The sequence below is a fragment of the Acanthopagrus latus genome, chromosome 13, assembly GCF_904848185.1.
Source record: "Acanthopagrus latus isolate v.2019 chromosome 13, fAcaLat1.1, whole genome shotgun sequence".
NCBI lineage: Eukaryota > Metazoa > Chordata > Actinopteri > Spariformes > Sparidae > Acanthopagrus > Acanthopagrus latus.
In genome coordinates this window covers 6370639-6389430 of record NC_051051.1, presented here as the reverse complement: position 1 = coordinate 6389430, position 18792 = coordinate 6370639, and the positions used below count along the sequence as shown (strand labels likewise).

At 42.5% G+C, this 18792-nt stretch overlaps 1 protein-coding gene across 1 annotated transcript; it reads right to left on the bottom strand.

Moving 5' to 3' along the window:
• Nucleotides 1-538: 538 nt before the first annotated feature.
• brwd3 (bromodomain and WD repeat domain containing 3) lies at nt 539-17831 on the bottom strand. The gene is made up of 40 exons (XM_037120793.1): nt 16405-17831; nt 16191-16249; nt 16056-16085; nt 15807-15866; nt 14371-14521; nt 14157-14255; nt 13861-14021; nt 13225-13446; nt 12903-13003; nt 12736-12806; nt 11731-11831; nt 11564-11604; nt 11362-11466; nt 11112-11262; nt 10875-11009; nt 10663-10791; nt 10142-10367; nt 9900-10040; nt 9543-9723; nt 9344-9437; nt 9079-9249; nt 8745-8818; nt 8467-8659; nt 8226-8336; nt 8034-8141; nt 7779-7903; nt 7602-7684; nt 7406-7517; nt 7211-7272; nt 6433-6588; nt 6226-6346; nt 5995-6120; nt 5511-5586; nt 5366-5416; nt 5110-5253; nt 4828-4980; nt 4557-4726; nt 4177-4265; nt 3362-3496; nt 539-3269 (listed from the first exon to the last, which is right to left on the bottom strand). The coding sequence occupies exons 1-40, from the start codon at nt 16436-16438 to the stop codon at nt 2437-2439; spliced, it is 5385 nt and encodes a 1794-aa protein (XP_036976688.1). The 5' UTR covers nt 16439-17831; the 3' UTR covers nt 539-2436.
• Nucleotides 17832-18792: the final 961 nt, after the last annotated feature.

Below are 18792 nucleotides of genomic sequence, written 5' to 3'. Positions count from 1 at the left end.
TTGTGAGGAGTTTATAATCAAACATGGCTCAATATTATCTGCACCTGATGTTTTAAATGTCCCTCAGCTTTTCCAATCATCACTTCATACATATTTATAACCAGCTCATTTACACACCTTTTCCTCTTTCTTCGTACGCACACGTGACACACTTCATCCTTTAAAGCGACCTTTATGCATTGATCTCTTCTAATTCCCATCATCCTCCAGCATCTCTGCAGTTTCTAGGTGTGGCAGAGCCCAGTGCGTCACAGCTCAACCTTGTTTGTTCCTCGTCTGACTCACCCCCAGCTTTCAGTGCATTAATGCAGTTACGCACTTGCAAATAGTACAGTCAGGTTTATGACTGTCTATCACGGTCGATTGGCTACAGTCCCCAGTATTCTGTGACTCGTGAATCTTAGCTTTCGGTGCATGTTTATGACCCCACGGTAGTTTAAAAAAAAAAAGAAAGAAAAAGGGGCTACAGATGACTCAGTCACAGTGCTGTCGAACAGCTCATGCAGCTGGTGCTGAAATCATGAAATCAACAAACTCATTCTGAGAAATCCAATTTTTTATTTAAAAAAAAAAAAAAGAAAAACACATACAATCAAAACATCGCGTATAAAAGACAGTCACATATTCCACCTAGAGTAGAATGTTATTGTTGTATTTGCCATCCACTAATCTGATGCTTTGAGGCGAGACTAAGAGCCGGCTACTATATGAAAATAAGATTCCAAAATGTGAATCTTAGTCTTCTCCCACTCAGAATAATAATTTCTAGATGCTTTTTAATGCTGACGCTCGGAGCACCCTAGATGCTGATTTGTGTGTTTTTATCTCTGAGAACCCTCTCTCTTATGACCACACAGAGGCAGAGTAATGAGGAGGTGGGTTTGGATTAGAGCACCCAGTGTTGAAATGAGAACTTGAGAGCCCGAGTTCCTGTTTTTTTTTTTTTTGTTGTTGTCCTGATTGAATCAAGTGATTTACTGACCAGCGACTGCACACACTTTAAAGTAAACATTACTGATGTATGCATTTTGATGTAGCTCCACTAGATTTTTTTTTTTTTTTTTTTAGAAACACTTCCAGGAATCACTCATTCAACCAGGCAGGAAAAAACAGACAGTGATTCTGATTGTAGTATATTATGAGAAAGAAAAAAAAGCAATCATGAGTGCACTGATCTACCAAAAACAATAAAAAAATAAATCAGTCCAGGGCTTCATGATACACAGGCTGATCTTCAAACAAAAAAATAAAATAAAGACTGAATTTATGTGTGCTGGCACAGTTTAAGCAATCTAAACAAAGAAATCATGAGTGCTTTCATCTCAATTCTCTTGTTCTAACATCTTTATTACTCAGCTGCCATGTGGAGTAGATAAATGTGCAAATATTTCCTTTTCCTCATCAATACGAACGTACGAAATAGCTAATGTCACCCCAATATAATACAATGGAAAAATAAATATTTCTGTGGAAGAAGGAGAGTATGCCAGGAACCCCTTTTTGCTTTTTGCACATGCTGGGTGGAGAGGGTGTGATGGAGGCGACCATGAATTATCGATCAGGATGTACAAATACAAAACACAATGCAGTGGCTTTTTTACCCAAGAAAAAGAAAATAAAATCAACTTTAACCTTAAAAAAAAAAAAAATCTGATTCTAAACATGATTTAAATAGCTGAAAAACAGTCGACACCAGCAAAAGGAAAGCAGGGAAAACATTTAACATTCACACCATGATCTGTAGGAGCTGGGATATGACTGTGGTGCTGTCACTGTGATTCCTCGGTATTGCTAGTGCCCAATCTACTCGCCTTGATCGCCCACAACATCTGACTGATGCGAGCTCTGAAAAACTAAGGCTTGTGGGTTGTGAGGAAAGACCAAAAGAGTTGACATCAGTAACCTTGAGTGATACTGCACGCGGTTTTTCACGGTGGTCGTGACGGAACTGGTGACCACTAGCACGAAGAGTTTTCTTGTTAAATTACTCGTTGAGAAAAAAAACAACTGAGAAATAAAACGTGAGCACCATTTTTTTTTTTTTTTTTTTTTTGGCATCTCCGCATCCTTCTTTGGTGACCAGGAGTAAGAAAAAGTTGAGAGAGGTGCAGGAAAGGAGGGGTTATAGTGTTAAGTTCTGGACATGATGGAGGAGAGGAGGAGCAGTGTCTCGAAGGCTCCTCCGGCGAGCGGTAAGGCCGAGGTGAGTTAGTCCAGTTGGAGAGGGTCCTTGTTAAACAGTAGCTCTGTCGACCTCCTTGGCGACACATTGTGAGGACCAGCTTTCTGGCGAGAGTCATAAGCCGTCTCAGATTTTAAAAAAAAAAAAATCACATATATATATTTATATCATATATACACCTTTACAAAAAAAAAGAAAAAAAATCCCTGAAGTTTTACTCATGACAGTCTTGAGGTTTGTGTATGAGCGTCGTGTTAGTGACCCCAGCCCATGAGGTGGCTGACGCGTGCCTTCTCAGTCATGCGGCGTACCCGTCCTGAGCGAGACCGACCCAGGTTGAGAGGGTCTTCCTTCGACCCGTGGCCGTCGTCCTCTGAGTCGTCCCTGTACAGAACTGTCCTGCGGCCCTGGTTGCGTGTGCTCACCCGTCGAGACTTGCACTGGTTGCCTCTCGGAGTGCTAGCTGCTGCTGCTGCTGCTCCTCTCTGCACATCAGAGTTGTCCTCCTCCTCCTCCTCTTCTTCTTCTTCCTCCTCCTCCTCAGGTTCCTCCTCCTCGTCTGGCTCCTCCTCCTCCTCCTCTCCCTCGTCCTCTTCTTGTCTTACATCCACCTGTTGCTGCTGCTGCTGTTCCTCCTCCTCTTCCTCCTCCTCCTCCTCTTCTTCCTCTTCATCCTCTTCGTCCTCCTCATCGTCTTCCTCCTCCTCTTCCTCCTCCTCCACCTTCACTGGCAGCTGCATTCGTGCTTTTTTAGGTCTCTGTGCTGCGTCCTCTCCTCCTTTGTGTCTCCGTTTCCCTGAGGCCGCCACCTTACCCTTAGCTGAGAGCCGTACCGACAGGCAGGGTGCTTTACTGTAGTCGTGATCTCCACCTTCCACGTACTTCTCCACCTCAGAATCGGAGCTGTCCTCGCTGTCTGACGATGAAGAGGAAGAAGAGGATGACGAGCTGGAGGAGGACTCCGACGATGAGCTGTTGGATCCGGACTCTTCCTCCCCCTCGTCGTCGTCGTCATCGTCAGACTGCACCGCCCCTCGACTGTGCTGCTGTCTGGAGCCGTTACTTAGATGTAGGTTACGCTGTTGCCCTGGATGCAACACAAAGGGGACAATAGTTCATTTCTGCAGCACATCTTTGAAGTCATATTAATATGAAAGGTGTTCATGGAGCCGTTGATACCTGACTTCTTCACTGGAGTAGCTTGGCTGCGAGTCACCCGATGAGGCCCTTGGTTTCTGCCCTCGCTGCTCGTCCCTGAACTTGGGGAAGAAGGCTGGATGTCCTCTTCCTCTGCTACACTGCTGCTTTGATGAGCTAAAACAACAGCATAAGGATAATTCTCACTCAACCAAACGTTCACTACTGCACAAAACTTATGGTTTTGCAGCTGCATCCATACTCGAAATGCACCTGTCGCAAGTCACTCGCAATCACTGTGCTCATTCATAGTAAAAGATGCAACAAATTATTTCCAGCTATGAAAAAACCGACAACATGACTATTAAAATGGTATACAGAGAACTGTACAGAGTTGTTGTGATTGAGTTAAAACGCCATCTTGTGTCGTTGCATTGGTGTAAACTTGAAAGTTTCAAGTTCAAGAACGTTGCAGATCGACACACTGCAAGTAGTAAATGGTTGTCAAAACTGTATCTATAAAGGAAAATCTATTTTCTTCTGCTGTTAGAATGTGTGCACACAGCACTAAGCCCTACAATCTGCCCAAGCCCACATTAAACTGGTGGCAGAAGGATTTGCAGCCCTCTTATTCATTTGAATGGAGGCCAAGGCCACAACACAGTGGGGATGCAAACACAAGGGGCTCCAAAAGAAAAACAACAAAAAAAGCACAGTTGTCAGGCAAAAAAAGCTGGAGCAAACATTTTGTGAGCTAGTGAGACTTGTACAAAGTGATGCAAAAGAAAGGTTTAGCTTTTTCTCTTGTGTTTTACAGCGAACTGAAAACACGTCGAGCCACAGCAGCACAATCTTACCCTGATATGGTCTCTGAGAGCGATTCTTGGTTGAGGTCTGGGATTTTTTTGGCTTTGACACCTTCCCTGACTTGTGCTTCCCTTTAGGACTGGACATATGGAAACAGAGAAGAGACAGAACACTTCAGAATAATGAGATACTTTATATAACAGCGAGGCGTCTGACACTTTTATCAGCTGAAATTTAAGGCGCTGAAACACCTAATAGCCCAGAACTAGGACTTGTTATTCAGCATGAAACCATATCTTCTGTATTTCTAAAGCTAAATGTTAAGTATAAAACAGGCTTCAAGCTTAATGGACCCTCATACACTGGAATGAAATAAATAAATTAATAATGCGCAGTGTTCAGTGACATGCTTGTGACTGAGGCTCAGTACCTGGGGGATGGACTAATAGGTGGCGAGCTGCCTCCGTTGTGCAATCTGTCCCTGTAACTGAGTCTCTGACGAGCCCGCCGCTCATTCTGACAGGCGGACTTGTAGTCGGAGATGATGGAGATGATGTTCTTTTCAAAGAAGGCTGACAAGCTGAGGGTCATTGTGTAGATCTAAAGCAAAACAAAGAAAGAAATGGGTAAAATCACTATCAGACTGTCAGATATGACTCAGCTACAGTTACAACTTGTACATTTCAGGGATGATGCTTCACCTGTGATTTCTTGTTCGGTGTGTACGCTTTGGAGTTGCTGAAAATGAGGCGCACGTCTTTGGCAAACTCCATCGGATTTTCATAGTTCCCCTCACACAGCGTCTCTGACACTGTACTCAGGTCCATCGGAGTGTCAATGATGTCTCGATAGTCCTGAGCACAACAAGGTAGAGACAAAGAAATCTTTAACTTGACGACTTCTTTTACTTTTTAACCCGTGGCATGCATTTCTGATGTTACAACAAGTCATGTGAGGCGTCGTCTGGTGTCAGTGGTCCTTACCGGGTACTCAAACAGATCCACAGGCTGCCTGAACGGTTCTGAATCTGGCGAGGTGATCATTCGGCGCAACAGCTCTCGGCACTGACCTCTCCACGCTTTCACATTCAAAACCACACCTCGCTTCTGAGAATTCTGGTTCCCTCCCTGTTAGAGGAGAAAATAAACCAAACTAAGACTGGAGCTACTGTCATTATGATTTAAGCCTGCAGCCGTGTTTGGGGCTTGTTTTTAGGACGTGGATCGTGGTGCTTCTTACCCGATGTCCAGAGGATGTGCCTGGAGTGTCCGAGTCCACATCCAAATCAGCCTGCAGAGGAACACAGGCACGTTACTATTAACAGCAAAAACAATAATCCAGAGAAGGAACAGAGGCAAATGTACACTTTACACAATCCTCTTACTGTCGCTTCTCCTCCACTGCTGATCTCAGACTTCAGTTTGTGATGCAGATCCAAGATGTCGGTGCAGCTCTGGTCCCTGAAGAAGAAAGGGAGTAAAAGAATCAGACTTATGTAGAAATATTAGATAACTGTTAATACCAGTGTTGAAGGGGGTGCAGGATATCGCATTTTTGCAGATATCTGATCATTTCTAACTCATTTTGGCCAATTGCTGATGCTGATATCGATACATCCTCAGAATTTTGCAGATGCAGATGTACAATGCTTTTAAAAATGTCCACACACACTGAGCTAAATAAAAATAACTGCTTTGTTCACAGTTTGTGTTAAGGCCTTGATATGTGTCCAGCCTCTGCACTTTATATATTTGTTGCCCGGCAAAAACATTAACTTGACTCAATTTTAGTTATCATTTTGAAGTTTTAAAGGGATAATGTCAGAAAGGACAATCGCTGCATAACATTTTCATATCGCCCTCTCTTACCCGATGTAGTGCAGGAGAACGTCAGTCACCACCTTGGCGGATGCTACTATGGGGCTCTGGGGTTCGTTGAAAGTGCGGGCATTGTGTTCAATGTAGCGCACCTCCCACATTAACGCTGAAATCCGCCTGAGGCAGAAAATAACGTCCACATGTGAAGCTCAATATATGGCTTAGATATACAGTATATGGAAAAGATGAAAAGTGAGGTGTAGATTATGCGTGCTGCTCCACCTGTAGAAGCGGTTCTCCAGCCGTTTGCGGATGGTGCTGAGGTCAGTGGGGTAAGCGACAACAGTGCAGTACAGAGGGTAGTCCCGCAGATTTACTGGTGACGTGAATGCCTTGGCTACCTCTGTGGACAAACAGGAGGGAGATCAAACAAGGCGGAGGTGTAGGTTGGATTTTTTTCCTGTAATAAACAACCTTGTGGTGTCTTACCCAGTGTAAGAAGCTGATCGATGCCGCGGATGACTCTCTCGCAGTCTTCGTCTCGTGTGTGGGCGCCCCACTCTCCTTCCTGAGGCGTGTAAAGAAGAGCCTTCAGCTCCTCCTCTGCCACCTCCACGCCATCACCAACCTGCTCTGGCAACGCAGCTGATGGAGCAACAGAATGTGTCAGAGAATGAAGCTGTATTTAGTTCACTGTTCAGCACACATAAAAAAAAAAAGTAAAAACCAGTGTTTTTTTTTTTATTTCGACGACCCTGATTAAGAACTTTAGTTCTTAGTTTGAAGCATGATAATGTGGTCAAGTCACAAACCATTCTGCTACTATAATAAAAATGAAAGAATGAGGAAAATTTTATTAAGAAAGTGAAACTCATGAATGGATGACCTGGTTGTAAAAAAAGAAGGAACGGTGGCACTTGAAAAGGAAAGTCTTCTGTGATACAGAAAGTTCCCAACAATTCAAGGATATCTAAAAGGCACCATGAACAGGTTTGAGTCCCTCACTGCTGAAATAATTGACCCTTTTGTCTGGAGAAAAAAAACAAAAACAAAACACGACAGTCTTCATGAAAGAAGACATTATTTCTGGCTTTACGAATGCGTTCCGTCCACACTCGTTTTCAGGCGACCAGTTTTTGTTAAATGCTTTGTTAGTTTTGACAACATTCATATGGAAATCTGGATCAACACCACTTCTCAGGATGACAACGGGGAGTGACATTTAAAGAGTGCAGTGTGGTCTGATTAAAACTGTGATAATACTAACCTTCCTCAGGAATCGGCTCCATGTCCCAGGGACTCATCTTCTCGCGCTCACCATTATCCCACCTGGTGAGACAAGACAAATATCACTTATATAAACCATACAATGTGGAAGATGACAATCACTTATTTAGTTGAACTTTAATGAAAATTGACTGCTGATACATAATGTTTGAGGGGAGCACTCCTCCAGACGTACTTCACTGCGTAGCACTGAAACAGGCTGTCTGGATACTCCAGCTGCAGAGGCTCCTGGTCCTCCACAGAGCCGAACCACCAGGCGTCGTCGATGATGCTGCGGAACCTCAGACCTGAGGAGAACAAAGTAAAATGGGATCAGAACATACCCACAACAATGAACGCAAGTGCTGAGACATCCCTTTCAGAACACTGACCTGGCTGCCAGTTGTGCTCTTTAGCCTCGTTATAAAACTGCAGCAGCACCAAGAAATCTATGACATCAGGCATGTCGTGGTACCTTTAGATTGTGGGAAAGAAAGTGGAGTGAAATTCGTACGCTTCAATGTACATTCAGTTATCTTGTAGTGGGTGTACTGAAGATAAATGCTCACTTTAAGGAGAAGGAGTCGCCGGTCATCTTCCCTGAGACTGGGTCCAAGAAAGCCAGTTTTAGGCAGCAGAGGGTCGGAGGTCCCACCTCATATTTGATTCCAACCACCTTCACAGATTCCTGGTCCTGAGGGGGTGAAAAAAAACCCATAAAAAGGTAAGACTCTGGATGAATGAACAGGAGTGTTTGTTGCTGTGGCTCATTTGAGAGGCAGCCAGATAAGTGGTGATTAACTACAAAATAACACTTGGCTCACCCTGAGGTCAAGTCTGTTCCAGGGCTGTTTCTGAGGGTTGATGCTGTAGGCCTTGGCCCTGCGGACGGCCCGGACATAGGCCTGATGACCCTGTTTGAAGTAGATGAGCTGGTGGAGGAGAAGAGGGCCGTGATCACAAATGCATGACACGTCATGTATTTTTCTGTTTGACATTAGAGCGACACTCCTTACCTCATCTCCCATTTGAGGAACAAAAGGAGAGCGGCGTGGGATGGTCTCCATTATCCATGATGGCGGCAGCCACTCCTCCGCATCAAGTCCAGCCAGAGAGGACGTGGGTTTCTGAGTACATACAATTTGTTGGTCAGGCTACAATGAGAACGGTGCTGCGGGACAGCATTCAAAAGATGGAGCACAGCTAATGTTTTCCACAAAGACATGTTTTCAGGAGCTGCAGGTCGTGTTAGCTCACTTGTTTGGTCTCCTTGGGTTTCTTCCTCTTCTCATTTTCCTTCTTCTTGGCCTCTTTCGCCTTGTCATCGCCCTCTTCCTCCTCAGAGCTGCTGTAGCCTTGAGGTTGTACGGGCCTCCTGGTTGATCGTTTGGGCGGCTGGAGGTTGATCCCGGCATCGGCAGTCCAATCGGAATATTCACTGGAGGAATCACTGAGAACAAAAAGGGGCTGTAGTTAGTGGGAGGGTTCTTATTAAATCTTGAAGAAAACACTAATGCTCAGGTGAAGACATGTACCTGGAGCTGCTTTCACTCTGCCACTGAGCTTCACCATCAGATGACGCCTCGCTTTGCTCTGCCTGTTCTGCTGCCTGAAAAACACAGATGACGTTACTATTTTGATTCACAGTGCATCACATCCATTCAAAAAAAAAAAAAAAAAAATCATATTACATAGATATGATTAGAATAATTTTGACTTTCAAACTTTGATTTAAAAACAAAACCTGAACTTAAAAAAAGAAACATTAAAATATTTGTATTTTTGAAAAAGCTGTATTTGGCATTGAACATCGGTCCATTGAAAGTAAACCACAGACATATTTTGTATTTTGATGTGTTTTATACATACCTCTCCATCACTGTCAGAGTCTACCTGGCTGTCAGGGTTGCGCCGGTTGCTGCCGTTTCGACTCCTGGTCCCTGGACGGCGGACTTGAGCTGAACGGGTCTGATAGGCGTGGTGCTGCTGCTTTTTCTTGCTTGGCCTCAGTGAGCGCAGTCGAGTGGTCAGCAGATCGCTCTACAAAATGCGAAATATTGGGAAAGTGGGACTGAATTGATATTGATGGTATCTGTGAGTTGTGAAAACATCTGTGAAGTGAAGAACATTGTACCTTGGGTGTGCAGGCTGCTGGTTTCTTCTTCCTCTCGGCATTGTATAAAGAACATTCAATGTCACCTTTGGCTTTTCTGCACTCCTCCAAAACTCTAATAAAAAAAGAATACATCATGAGATTGTACGTGACCACCAAAGCAATTATATAAAAAAGATAAACTCCTTCCATCCATTGAAATTCCATCCTTCCGCCTCACCTGAACGTCCCTTGCGGCACCTCGTTGACCACCACTCTGCGGCTCCAGGCCAGCAGGTCCCTCTCGGTGGCCACTTGACTACGCAAGGCATTATGCTGCATCTGCCACACCCCGTCCACCTGCCCACTTCTGTGTGAATCATCAGCTGGAGAGGAGACCACCACATCTGCAGCATCATCAGCTAAAAATACGGACAAATAAAACAGCTTGTTATGGCGTTTTGTTGCTTGGCAAATCTGACATTTTTGGCTACACGAAGGTATAAGTACACTGGTATCTACACAATGCTCATGCTGACAACCAAAAACATCACACAGAAACCTTGTTTGCTGATAAAATGTGAAATTACAAAAATACCTTCTGCCTCATCGGCCTGCGGTTCTGCCATCTGAAGCACGTCCTGCTCGTTCTGCAGCTGCCTGATGAGACTGTCCAGTAAGCTTTCTCTGTTATCTGCCGTTTGCTGGCCAAGCACCTGCTCAACCAACTCTCCATCACCTGGGCAACAAAAGGGCAGAAATTAGGTTTAAAAACTCTGGCGATTATATTTCAAACTCAAGTATTCTGAAAGGCGTTAGTGATAACAGAGAGGGATTTACTGTTAGCCATGTATCCAAGCTGGGGCACTAGCTGCTCCTCGTTGCAGCTTTCTCTTCCTGGCACCAGGCGCTGAAATTGAGGGGGGTGAGGATTCCCATCAACATCCACCAGAAATGGCGGAGGCATGAGGTGTGGGGCTTGCTGCGTCTGCTCGTCCAGCACATAGTTGTTAGCGTCACGGATAAGAGGTCTGTAGTCCGTGTGGAAGAACATCTGGTCGGGAATCTGGAGGGAATAAACAGTAGATCGGAGTTGAAGATGCCTCCTTGCACAGGGCAGACTAGGAGACAGAGCTAGATACAATATAGAGCATCCTCAGGGTTATTAGCAGTCTTCCCTGAAGTATTTCAAAAGATCCTTGATGACATGTGGCTTGAATTTGAGTCTTATGACTGTAGAACACGCGTGACCACAAATACTGTATAACTGTCAAGTCTGAATGTTGTTCCTTTGAGAAAAAAAAGGAACTGAAAGATTATTATGAGTAAATATGTTTTAACCAACAGTTACGTGCGGTTACCTTCTCGTATGGTCTGCTGCAGCCGAAGCCAAAGATGAGCAAATGGCCGTGTGAGTCAGTGCAGGCAAAGTGTTGCCCATCAGCTGAGAACTTGCAGTCAAAAATAGCACCGTGGCCTTGCCCCTCAATCTGGACACAAAGATTTAAATATGAATCGACGACAGTGTGAATAAATGAATTAAGAAAGACGAATCTCATTGCCGATTAGTTACCATGTTGAAGAAGTTGCGGATCTTGGATCCTTTGGTCAAGTCCCACATGTAAATGTTGCCATCATGGCCAGCAGATAGCATGATGCGGGAGTCGAATGGGTGAGCCTCCAACACAAACACCTCGTCATCATGACCCTTGGGGGGAGAGAGAGAAAACATTCTGTTGGTCAGCATGTGAATCACTAATTTAATCATTCGATTAGCAGCACAGTACAAACTCCGGCTTCAGCCACTCACAGATAGAATATGTAGCAGCTGTCCAGAGGCTGTGCTCCACACTTTGAGCAGGTAGTTTGACACTGCTGTGATGACGGTGCTATCTGCACGGTCCCAGGCCACCATGGTCACCACCAGCTTGGTTTTATCATCCCCACTGGCAACAGCACTCCTGGAGCAAAATTATCCCATCAGACAGCAAACACAAAAGCAGTTTACAGAGACAGAAATGGCAACGTAAAATGTTGTGGAACACGGTTTACTCTCTTACCCAGGCAGCCTGGCAGCCATGTCTAAAGTGATGCTCTTCCACTCTTGTTGCTGGTAATGCCAGATCCTCGCTGTGCCGTCTCGACTGCCACTCACAAACCTTAGGCTGGACACATACAACACATTTAACTGTCAGAGGCTTTAAAACCACACTAACAAAAAAACTGTTTGGAGCCCCTGTTGCTCTTAGCAAATACACTCACCTGTCACTGTTATTGCTAAACTGAACGACAACAACTTTATCCTAAAAAAAAAAAAAAACAGAAAAAAGTACATGTATTTAAGTTACACAGACCTTTCTTTAAAATAAGGTTAATGTGTTTAACAGATTGGTACAAGGCTGATGTAGTGACTGTGTATTGTTTCCTACCGTGTGAGCGTCCATCTCAGAGACCTTCATCGGAGTTTCAGCGCCAAGGTAGTAAACCCTGATCAGATGATCAGTGCCACCAGTAGCCATGAACATACCACCTGTTGACATTGAACAGAATTCGGTGTAAGAGGAACATATTTAATCTGTAACATCTGTAGATCCATGTCCTATCATTCTGTTGATGTTTATATATATGTCTATTATGTCTGCCCAGTGAAGCCTAAAACAAACAAATCGAAATATTTCATATTTTTCATATATAGTTTTTCTAAAATTACAATGTGCCCAGTTCATTCAGGTAGGCTGCCACAACCACTCCCTTTGCATAATATATGCAGCCAAATGAATAACTATTTGTCTGCAGTTACTGTGTTACTCAATGGACATTGTCCTGCTGAAACCCCTTTCACACTGGACAAAAAACCCACCAACACCTGGCTTTTGTCTCCAGTGGAAAAGGGCACAATTGGCATTAATTCCCAGTCAAATGACTCAATGCTGTGACGAGTGTTGTGTATGTTGGAGTGTGAATAGTTTTCGATCTGCTCCAAATGGTGCTGAGTTTGGAAGAGAGACGACATTGAACATGATACACAAGAAAAATACAGGAAGGCAAACTCCCTTACTGGCAATAGGAAAGGAGAGAATTGCTCTTTGCCAGAAGGTTTATAGGCATTTAAAAATCTGGCATAAACACAAATATTTTTTGTAATAAATTTAAAAATGGTATCTGACTCCCTGTTTATTTGCTGAGGTAAGCCAATGCTGACACATTAAAAACTACTACTTAGGAGTATTTCATCATTTTCTGTGATTTAACTTAAATGATGTTAAGTTATAAGTTTACAAAATTATTTGCAACCTTTTGCAACAGTTTGTTGCTTTGGCTTGAGCGACAGAATTTCATAAAGCAAAACTTATGTTGTCAGCTGTCTGGATTTGGTTTGCTGCTCACAGCAGTTTAGGGCACTATAAAGTTGCCCAGGAGGGAAACACACATACCACTGCTGAATGAGGAAGTAGAGACCTGTACTCCTGGACGCGACCGCTCAACAAATTTGACTGGTTGATCACTGAGGAAACATAAAAGCTGTTGTTACTTCCGCAACTTTAGAAAGGCTAGAATTTACAGAGTTGAAACCACTGCAACAGATGTGTCAAAGACTTACTTGAATTTCATGCTGACGGAGTGCCACTTCCAGAAACACACCATGCCGTCTGCGCCGGTGGAAGCCAAGTACCGCGTCGTCCCTTTGACAGCAGGACAAAACTAAGGGGATAGAGAGTCAGTGTTGGTTAGTCACAGATGAGGTGTGACCAACATTTAACACAACACTAAAGCAGCAAATAGCTAGTTTTGTGAATATTGACATGTGGAGTTAAAGGAAGAAAAGCTACACGATAAGGGTAATAAAAGTAAAAAAACAAACAAACAAAAACAACTTCCTATTTCCAAGTTTGAGTAACTACTTAATAATGCATCAGTCTCACCTGTATGGATGTGATGGAGGCACCATGGGCCTGCAGAACAGTGATGGGTGCACAAGTGCGTAAGCACCACAATCTGATGGTTTTGTCACAGCTCGCTGAGGCAAGGAGACTGTTCTCATGGTTGACGCCCATGTCACAGATCTCTGCAGAGTGGCCGCGGAGTGTTGCCAGGAGCCGGCCGTCATCTGTGGCCCAGATTTTCACCAGGCAGTCATCAGAACCCTGAAACACATTTGACAGTGGCAACAGATAAATAGGACGGTTCTCCATTAAATGTGAGGAAACAGCTTGTGAGTTCCTGTCAGCACTGATTGTGACATGTGGTCACAAATGTGTAAGGACTAATTAACGACTGCTATAAATGGAAGAACAATTTATTGTAATTTTGCCACGATTAAAATCAAAACTAACTTTTAACTAAAAGCAATTGAATGCTTGTGAAGTAGTTGTAAACAGACACAAACAAGTCAAGTTAAGTACACATGCAACACATTTAAGTACACATTTTGATTCAGATATCTCAACCCTTGCATATTATATTTTGCAGCATTTGTATAGTTTACTTAGCTCGGACTGGACAGATGGAGTGAGACATTTCTGTGGCAATAATCATCTGACCCAGAACTCATAACATACCGTAAATATCCGACGACCGGTGCGATCAAAGGCCACGCAGTACACTGAAGAAAGGTGTCCGAGAATACGTTTGTGTATCTTCATGTGTTGGTAGGTGGAAGACGGCAGGGCCTGGCCGATACGAGCCAAGCCTGTGGCCTGGCGAGCACCCATGATGGACACTTGATATGAAGAAACACAAGAATGATTAGCGAAGAAAACAGACTGTTAAAGCAGCCTTCATTAGTCTCAAACGTTCTAGGAGCTTTGGATTTTTTTTGAAATGGGTTTAAATAAAAATAAAAAGGTTCACACACCAACATTTGGAGGACCTCCATTGCTGACTGGAGGTTCTGGTGGACGTCCTCGATGGAGTGCAGCCACAGCTGAACCACTGCATACTTTGTGGCTACAACCTAAATTGCACAGGTATTGAATTTAAAAAAAAATATTGACAAGAATTACAACCGTATTCATGTGTGGATTGTCCGTGAGAAAGGTGCAATGATATGATGTGATGGAAATGCTCACTTTTGGTTGTACGCAACAAAGACTGCCTCCCCAGTCCCAAAAGTGTTTGGACTCCAGGAACACTAGGTGGGATCTCCTTCTCTATAAGAGGGCCTATCCGCTGGCAAACACGGAGCAGATAGTCCGCAGGAATGTGCTGGTTCAAAATCACCTGCAGGACATGGACAGCTATTATATGATACAACAACAACCACAAAAAAGCCAAAATAGCATTATCTCAGTTGAAATGTCAAATTGTTCAAACTAATTAAGTTTTAATAAATAAAAGGAACTCCATTTTATTTATACAGATTTAACAGACACTGTTTATTGTCTGTTTACAGACAGCACCATACGAATTTAAACTGACCATTAATGGAGTTCTGAGGCTGATACCAAACAATTTTTATTGTTGTAAATATTTGACAATAATATATCTGCTTTTACACATATTTTCATGCAAAGACAAAACAAAAATAAATATTTGTGATAACAATCCCTTACTACTTTTTTAATTAACAACTTACCATGCTGTCTACCAACTGAGACATTTACACTTTAAAATTACTTTCTGTGCTGCAGATTCTTGTTATTTATCAGCAGAAATACACACCAATAACAGTATATTAACAGTAAGCTTTTCTCATATGTTGGCCCAAACAATTTATCCACCCAGCTCTATTTCAGTTAGTTCAAGAAAATAAAAACAAATCATCATTAGCTACAAAGATATTTTCAGATTTTATTGCTTTCTGTATCCTTCATTACGTTGTAACGCTCAAAAATTCAGCGGGCATCACAACTAGTTTCTATTCACTCTATAATTGCCCCTCTTGGACTGGGACACAACATTCTCAAAGGTGTGCTATAAACTAGACATTACGAGGAAAACACAGTGTTTAAACTTTTCGTCCCTCAGCTCAATCCTAATTATATTCAGGACAGACATAAATTACATGATTCTTCTTCTTTCCCCTATCTTCCTGTTTATACCCATAATCCGAAGCATGGTTTTGTGATGCAGCTAGTTGAATAACAAAAAGAGAGGGAGGGTGAGGAATAGCAAGAGGAGGGGCAGAGAACCTCACAGCCAATCAAAAGACTCGCCTACCAGTGTTCCGGTTGTTTGCAAACGCAACTGCGATTTCATTGGCTGCGATAAAAGACAGACAGCTCCCGGGCTCTTGCCCAGCCTATCACTGCCCGCCCTTGTCTCTATTCTCCACCTATTAGCCTACACAATAGCAAAGCCTGCTCGTAGTTATTTAAAATAGGCCTATACTAATATAAATGTTTTAATGTGTTTTTATAATCACAAACACATTGTCACCGTGTTTAATCTAGATGGTTGGCGGGAATAAAAATAAACACGTCCGGTGCGACGCAACTGTCGATAAAAGAAGAAGTTAAACGCTTCATATTAATAAAAAAAGTTAATTATGATAATTCACACTCACCCAGTCTTGGAAGGTCCGTTTGTATTTCTTCCCGTCCCAACTCCATCGTTCAGGGACCAACTAAAGTTAAAGCAAAAAGCCGTTAATAGGTGGCACTAAATTGCCAGTCTCGTCCCGGCACGGCGACACAATTTTTTTTTGCCACACACCGACCAAAATTACTGAAAAGTTGCCCAAAAAAGCGGCCAGATAGGCAGTAATACGGAAACAACACATGAGAAAAACACAGAAAGGTCCTGATGAACCTACCTCATACTCCTCCAGCTCCTCGATCAGAATCTAACAACAGACACACACAGTTAGCGTTAGCTGCTAGCATTAGCTCCGTATTTACAACATTTATCTCCGATACGAGTACATGTTTGTCTTATAACAGGATGTTACCTGTGCTGCTTTTTTACAAGGTCCCGACTGCAGAAATCTGGCGATGAGGTAATACAGTTCTGAAAAGAATGAGAGGTATATTAGCCTGGCACCAACTGAAATAGAGCCGAGCTAACGTTAGCTAGCTCTGGCTGCACTCGGTTACTTAGCTCGCTGCAAACTATGTGAATGTGAAATGTCCCGTCGCGAATAAAATGGACCATCCGACACTCACCCGCTTCAGTTTGTGAACACTGTTCTCTTGCCATCACTTGATAAGACGGGCGACATTAAGACAGACTGATGTTTTAGCTTGCTCGTTAGCCGCCGGCTAGCTAACAGTAGCTAGGTGTGTGTAGCTAAAACAGGCTAGTGAATGGCCTCCTCCTTTCTCAAGTTGTTCCCGGACCACCTGGTGCTTTGTGTTAGCGCCCTCAAGTGAAACAATGCTATACTGGACACTGTTTTTTTTATTTTTTATTTTTTATTTAAAACGAATAAATATGGTAAGCATGACTATTTAAATATTCAAATACACAGTGTGAAGCGCAGATATTTGAGTCAGATATGGTTTTATTTTCAGTGGCCTGTGAAAACGGTGAGAGAGATATTTACATTGAACTCCCTTTGTCTTCTGTGAACTCAACTGGGGTGAAATACCATCCATAGTTTTCAGAATTTTCTTTTTTAGGTGGCCAGTTTCAACTTGTGAATGCAAAAAACATTGTTTACCCTGAAGTTTACAACATGTTGCTGTCATATAAGCTACATACATACACAGTAGCCGGCATGCTGTACATGTAGTTGAATGTGTTGTGAAAATCTTATTTATTTATTCATTTTCTGTTGTATGAAAAAACTACTTTCCTGTTGTGGTGCTGTAGCTGTATGTGAGGACGATCGCTCCAGGAGAGCATCTGGGTTTAATTTTGGAAGAGGCCTACGTGACCTTAATGGGAACAAAGAAAATCTTGAGGTTATAGTGTAAAGTGGTAAAATCATACATTTATAAGGTTAACAAATAAAGAATAACATCGCGAAAAATATGATGATCTATATCATTAACTGGAAGATGCCTGTGATTTTGATACACAGTGTTTATGTAACTATTTCAGTTCATTCAGATGTGGCTGTGACAATATCTGTATTCCTTTTAAAGATGACACAGGAGAGTAACCGAAACAATACTTACGTACATGATGTATTTAAATGGCCCATCCCATATTATAATAATGGTATATGATTCACAAATGTAAACTTTCCTATATGTCAAATTGCACTGAGACTATCTGAAGCTCTAAGATAGCCTCAAAGTGACACGGCTGTGAAGTTGAAGCCTGCATCCTGCAAAAACCAAAAATTCCTTGAAAATTAAAACCTGACAGAACAAGTAAAAACATTTGAGTAACCTACATTTGCTCTGTTTTTTTCCTCTGATATTCATTTGCTTAAAAAAAAAGTCATGGAAATTTTGAGAACATGTCTGAGACTTGACTAACAACCAAGGTGATGTCACAAGTTACTTGGAAACTGAAAGTAAACATCCAATGGTTCATTTTTTTATTATTATTATCTGACACTGACAAGACTTGTGTCACCGTGGTCAAAGGAGGAAGTGCATAACTGGAAGATTAGTATTGGTTGTGCATGCTGAGTGTCTAAACAACTTGTGTTGACACCACAATAAAGCTTGATTTATCATGAAATATGAGCAGTCTTCTTTCTGAATGAAATAAACTCCGCAAACATTTCAAAGAATGGCATTGAAGCTACTTGACTAACTGGTTAGCTGGCTTTCATATCACAGATGTCTTAATTTTTAGAGCTGCCTCTCTTTTGCCATTTCTCACTAGAATGTTTCACTCAACCCACACGATGTACACATATAAATGCCAGCATGTCAAATGAAAGAGTGCAAGATCTTTTTAGTGTCAGTCCCACCAATCTGGGAGGCCATCAAGTTCACATCTATGACATGGGTTACAAAAATGTGTCCCTCTACGTTGCCTGCCAAGCAGTGAGATGTTATATGAGCTGGCCTTTTGCCAGAACACAAGAAGGCATCTGAGTAATGCAGCAACGAGCAACGTAATCAACAATCCAGGGAGCTGCCAGAGGTGTGAACATGTTAGGGGCAACAGATCTATTGTAGTTCTGACAATGTCACCTGCTCGTCACCCCACACATGGATAGGTTTTTTTGTGAGGGAGAGGGGAAATTGTTTTTCTATTTTGTGCGGCTTAGGTCTGAAATATCTTTTTTGATTGAAAAGGTCCCTCCAGGGGTTTTCTGTTAAATATCCACCATTGGTGTTTTTAATTTAAAGAAGACTAGAAACAATTAAGAGGTAAAATTAATTGCTTCTTTGAATGGTGAAAGACTGATGGATAGCATTTTTTTCTCCTAAAGGGACACTGATGGAGCTGATTTCATTTGAATTTGATTATATAACTCAAATAAAAGAATGATGTCAGATTAGATTTGGGGGCTTTATTTTTAACAGAAAATCTACAATTGGTAGAGTGAAGACACGGGCAGACAGAGACGGACAAACTAAAAATACTATGAAGTTGCACTGTGGGAAATTTGGCACCCAGTGTTTTTGGCACAGCAGAATAAATGT

Bases quoted from the DNA above. Each gene is read 5' to 3' on its own strand.
- brwd3 (XM_037120793.1), bottom strand. From the start codon at position 16,438: ATGGCAAGAGAACAGTGTTCACAAACTGAAGCGG. The intron at 14,522-15,806 runs GTGAGTGTGAAT...CATGTCCTGCAG, and splicing joins AACGGACCTTCCAAGACTGG to GTGATTTTGAACCAGCACAT. The intron at 13,447-13,860 runs GTATGTTATGAG...AATGTGTTTCAG, and splicing joins CCGGTCGTCGGATATTTACG to GGTTCTGATGACTGCCTGGT.